Here is a 15,153-nt window from a genome sequence, read left to right as displayed (position 1 = left end):
AAAAAAAAAAAAAAAGCAGAGAGGGCAAAGTTGGCAGTGGATACACTTTCAAACCATTGTTGACCAAAATTTTCAAATCATACTAATTAATATTTTTGAACACTTTATGCCAGGAACTGCATTAAGCACTTTTTAAAATGCATCCTTTCCTTTAATTATCACAATAGCCCCATGAGGTGGGCATTATTATTTAATGTCTACTTTACAGATAAAGAAGCTAAGGCAAGTGTACTTAAAAATTTGCCCAGCGTCTACCCGTTGATAAACAAAAGAGTTAGGCTCTTGAATTCACACAGAGCCTAAGCCCTTAAGCATTAAGTTACCAAGATAAAGTTTCGTAGGTGGGAGACCAGCTCCATTAGCCAACTCTGGACTGCAGAGACGGCATTGTATTCACGCTTTCATCTCTATCACCTAGCAGTCTCTGGTACCTTATAAGCCAACTTCATAAATTACTCTAGTAAATATCGTTTATTGTTTATTCCTTAATGCTGACTCACTGATCAAATCTTAAAACCAATGTGATTTATTCTTTGGTTGGAGAAATAATTATGGATCTGGCAGCCTCTGGCTGTTGAGTCCTGTCCTGGAAACTAGAGGAAATATCTAAGAAGCACCAGATGTTCAGGGGAGCAAGGGCCCAGGAGGTGAGGCACGAGAGGCGGTGGAGCGCGAGAGCACGCCCAGGTGGGGCCAGGAGAGGGGCGGGCCTGTTGCTGGGGGAACCGGCTTCCGGGGCGGGGACAGACTTGAGGGGCGGACCGGCACCCGGAGGCGGAGGCGTGGGAGAAGGGGGGCATCTGTGAGCCGAGGCGGGGTCGCTCCAGGCTTTTTGTCGGTGGGTTCGACATTCCCACTTTGCCCTTGGACATTCTTTTCTTCAAAGCCCCTCACGGTCTCCTGGCCCCTAGCAGGGTTTTGACCCAGCCACTCCCCTCGAGCGTGGGGGTACGCAGCCCGCAGTGGAGCTGTGACTTGGTTGGAGGGAGCAGCGCCCCGGGCTTCCCGACTGAGTGAATTCTTCGAGGGCTGCAGGGAGGGGAGGAGGGGAGGTTCCGAGCCCGTCCTCTGGCCCGCGGAGCACTGGCCCCGCCGAGCCGGGTGGGGGGAGGGAGAGGGTGAGGCCCAGATGCTAGTCGGCGGAAGGAGGGCGGGGAAGGAAATGGGGCTGGCACCCACCTGAAGGGATGTTTGGTGCTTCTGGGCCCCGAAGGTCACAGGTCAGTCTCTGCGTCTCGCGGAAGAATTTGACGAGCCCTGAATCACCAGCTTGTCATCTGGTTTCACGGGCGGGAAGGCCGCATTCACTGAAGACATCTTGGTCGAGGGAATTGGAGGAGGGGAGGGGCGGGGCGGGGGGGGGGGAAGACTATGACAACACCTAGAAACGGACCCGATGGTTTTTCAGCCTGTGTGACAAACACACAAGGGAAAGCGTGCAGTAAGAGCCAGAGGAATATTGGCGATGATTTTATAAAGAAAAACATTCCAAGAGTCTCGTTAGAGGAGAGGAGTTGGGAGAAAATCAAGCTGAAATTAAAATGAATTTAATTCAAGAGCTGGCATCTGAGGCACAACCAAAGTAAAACCTTTTTTTATTTAAAATGTTAGGAACTAAAAAGAAAAAAAAAGTTGGGAGGGAAAATATTGCATTAACTACTTCAGGTTATCCTGTAGTTCTTTTAAAGAATAACAGTTTATCCAATAGAGATGATTTTTAAATTTTACCCGAAAAGGAATTTTGCTGTATTTATCATGGGATGCTGTTACAATTATTCACCTGCCTTAAAGATCAAGTTGTAACTTTCTAAGGGATATTATAGAGAGTTTTACTTGAAGATGTGATGGAGGATAATAATTCAATAAGCTGAAAATATATAGCTAAAATTCTCTCACTTAAGAACCACTAATAATTGTTAATGTCATATAATATCAAAAAGAGAAAGGAAATGGGATTTCTTTGTGAAGTAACAAACTGTCAAGCAATGTCTGTTTTGATGGACCTCATTTTAAAGAAGAATATGACCCCTAAAATTACTTTAGATAATTACTTTAGGAATTTACTTACCTTTTACTTTGGACTAGCTGCCACTACCACTCTCACACACCAGGCATTGGCACATGCTCTTTCCTCAATCTAGAATGCCTAAATTTCAGATTTGTATTTTCTCCTTCCAATTTGCTTGTGGAAAAGCCTAAAGACAAGTGTCTCATACTTTTAGATTGTATTAATCCTAATTCGTCTAGATACTCTCCCACCCCCAAATGTAAATGCTGGCAGTTTTGCAAAGGTCAATTTCTTCATCCTGCCTGGATGAGTTTACCTCAGGAATTCTGTAGAATTTCTTATGATTGGTTCCATAGGACTAAAACAAACTCGTTCTTCAACAGTTAGCTGGCTATACCCAAAGGAATTTGAGGGACAGGGGATACAATTCAGTCCATGGCAATAAGCACACTACCAGGAAATAGAGCAAAAAATATTTGTGGCATGATAGTTAACAAATATTTTTAACATCTTAAATTGAGAATATCTATATTTAAAAGTCACTCATCAGATTTAACAATAATTAACAATACACCAGATTTTAAGTCCTGTCATACCGATGGCTAGGAGATGAGCTGAACAATGGCATAGTTTTTTGTGTAATAGGAACAAATAATTTCTACGTATACCCATAACATTGCACTAATTTTAGATTTATTTAGAAAAAACTTGACTGGGCTGGCGTGGAGAGGAGTGGGGAAGCCTTAATGCATTTGGCTATTAATGAGTATAACAAAAATTTTCTGAGTGCAATGGAGCTCAAGTGGTGTTCTTTGGGTGGAATACAGAAGCTTTAGTATTTGAGTTATTACCATTGTTGTAGTGCTTTAGCTTTTGTTTATTTCTTTCATCTGTTTCTCACCCCAGTTACTCTTCACTAGTTTAGACATGAATGAAAGCAACGAAGAATGTATGAAAAAGATAAGCAGTGTGAATCTTGACAAACTTTTAAATGACTTCTCACAGATAGAAAAGGTATGTAAAGATATAAAACAGATGTAGTATAAAAGGAAAAATGAAACAGATTTTGCTAGTGGAAGGAGTTGGGGAAAAAAGAAAAATGTACCAAAAAATAGACAAGGTAAAGATAATGGAAATACATTTGGCTAAGCCCTTTCTCTCTCATTTTTAAAATCCATATTTAAAATATATTTCATTTTGGATGATTTGTACTAAAACATCATAATGGTTCTGGGACAAGGAAACAGTTGATATACTTTGGCTAAAGTTAAAGGGAAAATACATACTTAAATATTCAAAATGTCTATAAACCCAGGAATGTTTTAGTAAGAATTTAAATAGACTCAATCCTCAATGTCTTAGCATTATGACTAACATTTTTTTTTTTTACTTTTTCCTATTCTGTTTCCTTTTCCTTCTCTTTTGCCTAAAAACACATCCATTTGAAGATTCCCCCTGGCCCCACCCCACCAACTCTGGATAAATTACATGATAGTCCAAACCCACAAGCATATATTAGGTGTTTTCCCTCTCCTCTGCTCTGGAGAGGAATAGGAATTAGCTGTTGAGAAGATACAAGTAGATAAATGAAAGATTTGGAGAATGGGTTTGTGAAGCAAAGGTGGAAAGGGGAATAATACCTACCTCTATTTTCTCTCCTTATCATTCTTCTCTCTTCCTTCTTTTCCTCTGCACAGTGTAGTGTGGCCATAATAAAAAAATACCATGATGATGGGTATTTTGAGGTAACATTATGAACTTTTTTAAAACGATGAATTTGAATTTTCTTAACCAAGGACTCTTACTGAAATAACAGAGAAGAGAGAAAGAAATAAGAAGCACTGTTGGTGGGAGAAGAATTGGTACAAACTTTTTGGAGCTTAGTCAGAAATATCTAAGATATCGTTAAGTATTTTAAATAAGAAATATTAATTTTTTGATGCAATAATGGTATTGTGATTGTATTGAGAATTTTATCTCTTAGAGATACATATAGGTGGTGAGATGAAGTAATATATGTCAAGGAGTTGCTTTAAGATAAATTCAGAAGCTGATAGAATAGGGAAGTGAGTGGAGATATAGATGATACAATGCATTGATGATTTTTGAAGCTGTTCCAAGGGTATATGGCAGCTATTATACTATGCACAAAGATACCACAAAGCTACGTTCATTTATTGTTTGTAACAGCAAAAAAGTGGAAACATGAATTCTCCTCAATAGGGAGACTAGTTAAGTAAATTACAATATACTCATAAATGAAACTCAGTGGAGCTCTTAAAAAGAATGAAGTAGACCTATATTGCTTATTTGACATCATCTCTAAGAACATCCAAGGTGCAGAACAGAGGATAATATCCTTATCTATAGTTGTATAGTCATAAAATACCTGGGAAATATATATAAGGAATTGTTAACCATCTGACTAAGGGTTCAATAGTTGGAAAGAGGGAGATTCAAATTAGGTCATATTTTTTATTTTCATAACTCTTTGTAACGGGTAGTCTGTTTTAATTTTTTGCCATGTTACTTTTAAAATTAAAAATAAATTAGGAAGTTGACTTACATAAAGTATATGCCAGACTTAATTATTAGACTTTTAGGTATTAAGTGGTTTGTATTTTCATTAGTCTTCATATCATTAGGTTAAAAAAAAATTAAAATAGCAGCATGGCTTTGGTAATAATATATATTTTTTCTGCAGAAAATGATAGAAACCAGTGGAAAGAATAATATACTGGATATGCAGTTGGAAAAAGCTAACTATTTGTTAAAAGTAATGCAAACAAAGGAGGTCTCAATTAAAGAAGGTTAGTTCTTTGCCGTCTGAAGAAATATTAATTCTAATGAGAGTACTTTTTGGTACAGCAGTGATTAATATTATACCATACGTTTGTAAAATATTTTAAATTCACATAGAACTTTCTGAGCTATCATTTCATTTTATCCTTACTATAGCCCTGATAGACAGATAGGTTTGGTATTACTAAGCCACCCCAGTAATGAAGAAACATAGGATGAAAGAAGTTAGTCTGTCTGAGGCCACTAAACTAAGAAATGGCAAATTCAAGGCTCAATCCAGGCCTTCAAAACCATGGGAAAAAGTAACAATTGTGAATTCCTGCCTCACAATTATACTCAAAAGAAATTTCATGTGGGTCAAAAATTTTAGTGCCAAGCTCTCCCCTTACTTCTGGGACAGTCAGGACACGTGTACCTCTCAGCTCCCAGCAGCCAGCTACCCTCCCAGCTGTGGCTCTGCTCTTAGTCTACCCTTCTTTGCCCACCTGCTGGCCTGCCAGGAGCCTGAGAGCCTGGGTTCTTTGCAGGGCAAGGTGCTGCTCTTTGAGAATGTCCCCTTGCTTTGAGGCACAGTGGTCTGGGACTACACACAGATAAATGAGCTTCAGCTGCACCTCTAGCTGCAAGGCCTGGTAGTGCTTGGCTTCCCTGTGCAACAAGTTCAGGGCATCTGGAGAAATCAAGAGAGCCTGAATTCCCTCAAGTTTACCTAGAAGTTTGAGAAGTTCCTGGGGTCCCCTGACAGTGCTCTGTGCCTGACACTGAAACCCTGCTGTCCTTGGGCCCAGCTGTGCCTTAGGTGCCCCTGCTGCTTGGGAGTCACAGTGCTGTCCTCTGGCAGAGGGTGGGAGGTGGGCGGGGAGAGGGATCCATCCATGATGGAGTTTTCTCTAAATTTTCATGGAGGAATGCCTGATGTTTAGAAATGTTTCCCAGGATGGGCACTGATCCTTTTCATTCCAGCCACCCTTTTCCCAGACCAACACTGCTCACTAATAAAGTGCCCTATGTCGGGAGGGAAAAGAAACAACAACAACAAAAGCACATATACATTTCCTTGCTGTGTCAACTAAGAGGGCCTAAAAATAACAAGGCAGTAGCAACAAGAACCCAGATCTTGGTTTCTAATAGTATTTTACAATAAAAGGAACCAGGGCTCCTTAGAGAAATGGCTGATTCTAGGACTGGGGCAGGAAATATATTAAGATGGGCCTGAAGCATCTTGCAGTACCAGAAAGCAGGAAAATGCTAAAAAAGATAAAACACTCCACAATGATGGGGGTCTGTTAAAGGGATACAAGAGCCAACTGAAAGAGTTCTCAATGGCAAAGCTGGAACAATTTGGCCAACAAACTAAATAAAGTAATATTGGGTTGTAACCCAAAGTATGTAATAAATATCAATGAGCCCATACTGATTCTTATTTATTCTGATAAATAAGGGAGAAGAGACATCTTTTCTGCAGAATTCCAAGTAACTTATGTAAGTGGTTTTCCCTCAAGGAGGTAAATCATAACGTCCCACTCATGGAGTGTGGGCTGTGTATAGTGACTTTCTTCACTGTATGAAATATACAGTATGGAAAACAGGGTGGTGGAGAGTAACTGTACAGTGGAGTAATCTGACATGTGCCACTTAAGGCAAGCGATCAAGGTCAACTTGATGTCATGTTGATAGTATGTACCCTTGATATGGTGTGATGAAAATAGCACTTCACCTCTGTGATCTTCCCCCCAAAACCCATAATCCCATCTATCATGAGGTAAGCATCAGACAAATCCCCATAAAGGGACATTCTACAAAATACCTGACCAGCACTCTGCAAAACTGTCGAGGTCATCAAAAACAAGAAAACTCTGAGAAACTATCACAGTTAAGAGGACCCTAAGTGGCCATGATGAGTAAATGTAATGTGGTATTGCGAATGGGATCCTGGAATAGAAAAAGAAAAGGTAAAAACTATGAAAACCTGAATAAAGCATAGATTTTTGTTAATGTGTCAGTATTGGTTCATTAATTGTAACAAACATACCATACTCATGTTAGATGTAATAGGGGAAACTGGGTGTAGGATATTTGGCAATTTTCTATAATACCTTCCCAATTTTTCTATACATATAAAACTATACTAAAAAATAAAGGTGGAAAAAATTAAACCACAGAAAAAAATAGAAGAGAATATAGGGTTTTGTGGGGGGTTTGTGTGTTTGTTTTTTAGTACGGAGAAGGCCTTTCCAAATGTGACATTCATCAGTAGAAATCTGATTAAATAAATAATGGCATATTTATTTAATGAGATACTAAGCAGCTGATGAAAAGAATAAAGTATCTCAATATGATATAGAATAATCTCCAAGGTACATTAAATGAAAACAACAACGTTCACTACAGCTTGCTATCATTTTTATAAAAATATCTTTGAATACACAGAACACCCTCTCCCTTATACATTTGTGTATCTCTGGAAAGATAAACAGCATCAGCATCCTGGTAACACCACTTGCTTTGGGGGAAGGGAAACTGATTAGTCTGGGGGCAGAGATTGGAGAGAGAATTATTTTTCACAATATTATTGTGTTTCATGTGTATTTATTACTTGAAAAAAATAATTAAATACTTTTAAAAAATGCAGTTCTACTTAGTCTCAATCTAATGACCTTTTCACTGGATAATACACAGCAGAAGTAAAAGAACTAGTGGGAATAACAGCTTATAGAGCCAAGTGTGTACTAATTCACATAGAGAGGAAGAACAAACTACATATATGGTTGGATTTGTTCAGTAATAAAGAACAAAACCATGATATTGTAGTTTCTACATTTGATACTAGATAAAGAATTTCTGTGGCAGTTCAAGATGATAATATTAGTATTGAGGGCCAAGTGCTAAAAAAAAAATCCTTTTCATACATAATTATATTCAACATTTCCAAGTGCTTTGTGAAATGTTAATGTTCAAATTGCTAGTTAATGATAGAGTCTAAGTCTGAGCTCAAAATAACCATCTATTTACTAAATTATACAGTATAAGAAGTAGCTTAATATTCTGAACTCTAACTTTTAAGAAGAATTGGATAGGATAATATTCATTGTAAAATCCAACAGAAATGATGTGGGTTAAGGTTTGCAAAGAGAATGAAAAGCCATTATTCTAAAATAATGAATGGTATTTTACCTTATGAACAGTTTTTTATTGAGCCAGTTTCCTTTGGGGGGAAAAAGTGTTGAGAGAGCCACCTCGTGTTCATATTTTGAAAATACACATTTAAAAAAAAACTATATACTTTCAGTTTCTGGGCTCTGTTTTCAATTTGTTGATTATAGCTGGCCCTTGAACAACACAGGTTTGAACTGCATGAATCCGCTTATATGCACATGCTTTTTCATAAATACAGTGCAATACTGGAAAGGTATTTTCTCTCGTGATTTTTCTGATAACTTTTTCTTTTCCCTAGCTTACTTTATTGTAAGAATATAGGCTATAATACATAATATTTGTTAATGCACTTTATGTTATCAGTAAGGTTCTAGCCAACCATCGGCTATTAGTAAAGATTTTGAACTTTTTTTTTAAAGTAAAGTCTACATCCAATGTGGGGCTTGAACTTACAACCCTGAGATCAAGAGTCACATGCTCTACAAACTGAGCCAGCCAGGTGCCCCAGTAGTTAAGTTTTTAAGAGTCAAAAGTTACACTCAGATTTTCAACCGCACAGGAGCCGGCACTATTAACCCCCATGTCACTCAACGGTCAACGGTACTTAGAGCTTCAGCTACCATATTTCATGAATTGCTGGATTTATTCCTCTAAAAGGCACAAAGAGAAGTGATGGCAGAGTCTGTGCCACCTTAATTTTTTTAAAGATATTAAGTAATCTCTACACTCATGGCAGGGCTCACACAACCCTGAGATCAAGAGTTGCGTGCTCCACTGACTGAGCCAGGCTGGCGCCCCCTTAATTTTCTAATTATAGCAGCTAACATAGCAACATATGAAGTAGGCAATGTCCAATGTGATTTAACCATCATTCTCTCACTGGGGAATCCTAAAAGAGAAAAAAATGGAGGATGGTGGGACCTTTGAGTGGGTGGTGGGGATGGCAGAGGGGACACACGGAGGACTGAAAAACCACAATAGTAGAACCTTCTATCTGCATAAAGCTTTTAACTTCTACAAAATACTTTCATTAGTTGAAGAAAGTACATGGAGACTCAGTGCAGGACCTCTAACTGAAAGTCAAAGTTTTGCATTCTCCCCTCTCGGTATTGGCTCTTTCCTTTAGTCAATAAATAAAAATACTATTGAACACCTATGAAATAGTCACCACTAATATTAGGTGCAAGAAATATCAAAATTAATAAGATATGATCTTTACCTGAAAGAGTTCACCATCTAGTGGGAGAAGCCACAAATAACTAAAATGAAATGTGGAGAATGGAGAGAAGAGATATATATACAAATTGTTGAGAGGCAGAGGAGAGAATAAAAAACAATAACAATATTGAATACGTGTGAGTAAATTTAGAAAGTACTGTTTTCTCCTTTGGTTGTCAGAACAGTCATATATATGAGAATAGTCTCGTATGTGAGGGAGGATGAGTATTACCCATACTTTTATTTTGCAGATGGAGAATATAAAGTTCGAATAGGTTAAGTAGCTTGCCCAGGGTGTTATAGCTAGAGAGTGAGAAAGAGGAAACTATTCTAGTCCCTCAGACCAAGTTTCATGGTTTCATCAGCATATCCTGTAATTCCTGAGGAAGTATTGAATAGCAGATTAATAGCAGGATTTGAAATGTGGAAAATCTATGTTCAAGTCCATACCTTCCATTTACTAACTCTGGAATCCTGGGCAAGTAACCAAACCTGTATGGATGACTGCCTCCCTTTGTAAAACCAGTCTAATAATATGAAACTCTCGCTATCATTTTGAATACTAATTGGGGTAATGTTTATAATGCACTTAGTGTAATGCCTGGCAGAATGAACATTCAATAAATGGTATTATTATTATACCTAGATATCTTTTTATTATTAGATACAAATATGGTATTTAATATTTAACCATCAAAACAGATGCCCAGCTAGAATGGAAGCCAGTCAGTATGTCATATTAGTGCACACTGGCTGACTATCCATCTTGGACCTCTGAAACTGGATGAAAGAGAATAAGATCCAATATTTATTAGCACATAAAGGTGAAATTGTCCTTAAACTTCACAAGTTTTAATATTTTAAAAATATTAAGTTATTCTTTTGTGAAGTTTTCATCACTATATATTTAGCTAGTGTAATTGTAGACTTAAACTAGTGCAACCTGTGCTCCCTAACCTTCTAGTAAAAATGCAATAGCAATAACTATCAGACAGAGTCTTTCTCTGATTCTGTTCCTGCCTTCTTTCCAGGGCCTCCAACCTACTCATATTACCCTAGTAGAGGCTCCTGGGCTGGTCTCCTTTGTGGTAGTGAAGTAGTTAAGTCATAGGCTGTGTTGCTGAACTGCTGGGGTTCAGGTTGTAGCTCTACCACTTACTAGTTATAAGTGTGACCTTGGGCAATTTACCAAACTTCTGTGTGTCGGTTTCCTCATATGTCAAATGAGGCAACTACTAGGACCTACCTCATAGGGTTAGGAGGGCTAACTTACTCAATATTTGCAAAGCACTTAGAATAGCAAAAATGCTATTTTCAGACCAGAGCTTTTCCAACTTACCCCTTTCTTGCTTCGGTTTACTATAATATTGCCTATTGATCAATCACTCAGCAAATATTTATGGAGTGCCTGGTATGGGTCACAACTATTCTAAGTACTAGGGAGAAATGGTGAACAAAACAGAAAATAGTCCCTGATACCCTGGAGCTTACAGCCACGTGGACTGCTTGAATTACAGAAGTTTCCATCTCTGTTGCTACTCACCAAAGGTTTAGCTATTGCTAGCTATAACCAGAGTATAATGAAACTTTTATTTACACGACAGGGCATAAATGCTTGCAATGAAGGCCCCAGACATGTCCAAGTGCACCTTCCTTCTAGGGCCAATATTGCTAAAGCACACGGAGTGGGGGATACCTCCTATGCTGAATTTATTGTGCATTGAAAACTCATGACCAGATCCCAGAATGCATTTGACTTAAAGGGTAAATAAAAAGTACTTATTATATTATTTACTTTGCGATAGCTGGTTGCTTTATTAAGATCTCATAATTGTCAATTAAGTATTTTATTTATTTTATTTTTTAAGTCTTTCAACTTTGAGAGAATAGTTCCAAAATGAAAGCAAGTAACTTTCAAATAAATATGTCTTTCATATTTTAGAATGTGCTACTCTTCATAATGTGATAAAAGGGCTACAACAGACCATTGAATTTCAACATGGTTTGAAAGGTGAGTTAGAAAAAAATCTTCAAAAATACGTTCTATTTGACTATCTTTAAAAATAGAGTTTTTACATCATTGACAGTAAGTTTCTTTTAATCTGGTCTTGTTAAATTCATCAGCTAATGGCAAGACTCCTCTCTACCAAATCCTACTTCCCTAAATTATTACGAAATAAGAAATGCCACCCTGAGCAGGACAATTCAATCTTTTTCTGACAGGGACATCAGAGGGGGCTGTTTTGTAATCAGTCATAATAATTCTCTTTATTATTTTCAAAAGTTTAGAAACATTTTTATTCTTAGGAGTACTAAAGCAAAGATCTTGTGTTCAGTTTTGAAGGGTAGCTATTTACTAGTGTTACATGATGAATATACTATTCAAATTGCAGCGATGGTTTGCTATTTAATTTTCATCATAAATGAGGCTATGTTCGTGTAAATGAAGCCAACATCTTCACCTTACCTTATTTTTGGTAGTCATGCTAACCCAATGTGCCTGTTCATTGACAAAATGGACAAAACAACCAAGTGTTTTATCCTGTTCTGATTTAGCTACAGTGCAGTGTTTATGGGATTTTCCTCTACTATTTTGGAGATTAGATAAAATTGCCTTCAAAGTCCCTCCCAATATAAAACAAATCAAACAAGAATTTTTCGTTTTAGTCCTCTATTTTTATCATAAAGAAAGTACTTTACATACGGAGGTGAAGCATAATGATGTCACACACCATTTATTTGTTTTGGCATGTTATTCCTTATTGTCTTTATAATGTTCTAATGAGATTTATCTTTAAGAATTGCTATTAGTTCTTACTCCCCCCTCATTGTTTTACCTCAAAATATTTCCTCAAGTGTTGATGAAACTAATATAAAAATTTTATTAAAAGATTTCACATTTACACTGTCAAACAGCATCTGCAGTACAGAGAGGATTCATTTTCCTATCAATACACCACTGAAAGCTGTTCTGGAGATCAAGAAGGGTATTAGATGGGGGAAGAACACCATCTCCAATGCCTTTTCTTTTGGCTAGTCCTGCAGACTTCTGATCCCCTTATGTCCTATAGATTTTCACTTTTCTTGGCTCTAGCAGTCTCCTCACTTGTTTCAGTGTTTGAATCCCATCCCACACCTGGTTTAGGCTTTCGTTTTCCCATCTCATTGCTGATGGTTCAAAACAATTTTTCCCTTCTCTAAATATACCTAACTACATTTAAAAAATTGTGAATGTTCATAATCCTTATAGGCCTCTTATCCTAGGATTCGAATGATATTTAATTTAACTCTTCCCAGGATTTTGTTCAGATAAAACATCTACCAGAAATTAAAGTTACTCTGAAGTCCCAGAAAGTTAATGTTTAATATATTCATTACTGAATTGTTATTTTTTGTGAAAAAGATATCAAATATTGACCAATGGTCAAGGATACAATCTTTTCACAGATATAATATCCTCTCTTTGAATTAATGTGTGTTTGGAGTTTAGAGCATGGACATGGGTCCTTAGAGCATGATTCATCACAATATATCAAATGATAAGGATTTTTCCTATATTATATTTTTCTGTATTATCCTATATGCTAGTTTAGGAGGACCCCTATAATTCATTGTATGAAAGATAGTGTCATTCTGCCATCTAACTTATGGTTAGTTATTACCAGGACAAAGAAAATAAGATTCAGAGATTTTTGTTCATTAGAAAAGAATTCATAGGGCACCTGGGTGGTTCAGTCACTTAAGCGTCTGCCTTTGGCTCAGGTCATGATCCCAGGGTCCTGGGATCCAGCCCTGCATTGGGCTCCCTGCTCAGTGGGGAGCCTGCTTCTCCCTCTCCCTCTGCCTAAGCTCCCCCTGCTTGTGCTCTCTCTCTGTCAAATAAATACAATCTTAAAAAAAAAAAAAAAGAATTAAGGAATTTGAGTTCTTAAATACATTGGCAGGGTGTCATGGAGAAGAGAGACACATGAAATCAGCTGCAAACACAGAGCATCTCTAAAATCAGTAGAATTCACGCTTATTTTTGCTGATTATCTCTAGATAATTTCTTGCAATTTAATATTGCTATTTTTCCTGTCTGAACTGCACTTGAATAACTTGAATTTATTTAGGCCCTTATACTCTATCAGGGTAGGTTTCCAGAAAGACATTGTTAATGTATAATACAACTTTACTATGCAAAATCAATCATAACAAGCAAAATGATTAATCAAAATTGATAACTGATCAGAATGTTTTTAAAAGGACAATAGCACATGGTTGAGTGCTATTCTATAGAAGAATTATTTGAGAAAGTAAGCTAATCGATGATTAGTTTACTCCTAAAGAAAAAAGTATTGCTCAAATTAAAAGTAGTTTGAAAAATGTAGAAATGCTTCTTTCAACATACAATAATTTATCATGTCAGCCTCTAGTATATCCTTGGAAAAATGCTACATTTATATAAGTACATTCTATCTGGGGAAATGATTTGCTTTGAGTATATACTTCAGAATCTTCATTATTTAAAAATTGTCTCCTTCCAAAGAGGTTTGCTAAAGGCACATTAAAAGAAAGCTAAGAACAAAACCTATAAACACGGCCAACCACATAATTTGCAGGGCCCCACACAAAAATGAAAATGTGGGGCCCAATGTGCAAAAGGTGGTGGAAAAAGTAACACTAAGGTTTCTAAAATATAAAGCTTTTTTTTCTTCTGTGGTCTCTCTCAACTTGCCAGGGTTTTGTACTTTCTNAAGCTTTTTTTTCTTCTGTGGTCTCTCTCAACTTGCCAGGGTTTTGTACTTTCTGTTAATGTTGCTCTAAGTTAAAAAAGAATAAAAAAATTTAATTAGGAACATAAATACTACCATTCATCTTTATATTGTGCAAGCCAGTTTTAAATTCAAAGATACACAATTAACACACAAAAGTACACAATAGGGGCACCTGGATGGCTCAGTCGGTTAAGCGTCTGCCTTCAGCTCAGGTCATAATCTCAGGGTGCTGGGATGGAGCCCCATGTCGGGCTTCCTGCTCAACGGGGAGCCTGTCTCTCCCTCTCTTCTCTGCTTGTGCTCTCTGTCACTATCTCTGTCTCTCTCAAATAAATAAAATCTTTTTAAAAAGTACACAGTTAATACTTCATAGCTTGTACATGCGTATCTGTTTCATTCTTACCACAACAGTGAAAATGCTGCACAAAACTATCTAAACCATTTATTATTCATTTTACTTCTTGATACCTGTACATTCTACCAATACTCTCTTCCTTCACTTCCTGATGAACAAAGAAGGACTAAAATGAAAAGGAACTGTGAATTTTCTTATCCTTCTCTTTTTTTTATGTCATCCTTTTTAGCATAATTAGATGGTTAATAGAGGAAAATAACAGAATTGAGGAAGGATATGATAGCGTTGCCTGGTCATTCATGTTTCTTAGATGCTATTGCTTTCTTTCTGCCTTTGAAGCAAGTTCTAGTACAAAATAAAATAAGGACCCTTGCTTACTTAGTTGTAGATGGAACGTGTTTACCTTGTACTTGTACCTTTGAGTTTTGCTGAGCTAACAGGCATCCTACGTCCACCAGAATTCTGTGCTCATGGGGCATTGCAAATGCTGTGTATGAATGTAGTGGCAAAGAGCAGTGGACCTGGATATTGCTCTTACCTTTGCTCACATGCATGCTCCATTGTCCCACTGGAATTTACTTAAAAATATAAGTTCAAAGACAAAATTGTTAAGAATGTCAGGACATTGCTGGCAGAATGTTAGAGCAAAGATAGCCTTCTGAGTGCAGGGTCCCATGCAGCTGCACAGATCGCACACCCATAATGCTATTCCTGCCCATGATGAATAAGAGAGTTAGGAAAATACTTTGATCAGAAGCCTAACCTAAGGGGTAGTTGCTTCAATATAGCACAAAAGTTAACTCTAAATCTTCTAGAAACCAAGGCAAAACAAAATAAGACAAAGAACAAGTTGCACA

At 37.3% G+C, this 15,153-nt stretch overlaps 1 protein-coding gene across 4 annotated transcripts in view; it reads left to right on the top strand.

The window, feature by feature from the left end:
- Positions 1-768: 768 nt before the first annotated feature.
- The window catches only part of CCDC152 (coiled-coil domain containing 152), a 24,233-nt gene continuing 9,848 nt past the window's right edge, over positions 769-15,153 (top strand). The window contains exons 1-4 of one of the 4 annotated variants that reach the window (XM_034656961.1): positions 769-838; positions 2,915-3,022; positions 4,713-4,818; positions 11,127-11,195. In XM_034656961.1, the coding sequence (XP_034512852.1) occupies positions 2,936-3,022; positions 4,713-4,818; positions 11,127-11,195 (262 nt within the window). In that variant the 5' untranslated portion in view covers positions 769-838; positions 2,915-2,935. Of the gene's footprint in view, positions 839-1,112; positions 1,221-1,379; positions 1,583-2,914; positions 3,023-4,712; positions 4,819-11,126; positions 11,196-15,153 lie in introns of those variants that run through there. The other 3 variants (XM_034656960.1, XM_034656963.1, XM_034656962.1) reach the window with 3 other exon arrangements.

The sequence above is a fragment of the Ailuropoda melanoleuca genome, chromosome 3, assembly GCF_002007445.2.
Source record: "Ailuropoda melanoleuca isolate Jingjing chromosome 3, ASM200744v2, whole genome shotgun sequence".
NCBI classification, from domain to species: domain Eukaryota; kingdom Metazoa; phylum Chordata; class Mammalia; order Carnivora; family Ursidae; genus Ailuropoda; species Ailuropoda melanoleuca.
This window is presented reverse-complemented; position numbering and strand designations above follow the sequence as displayed.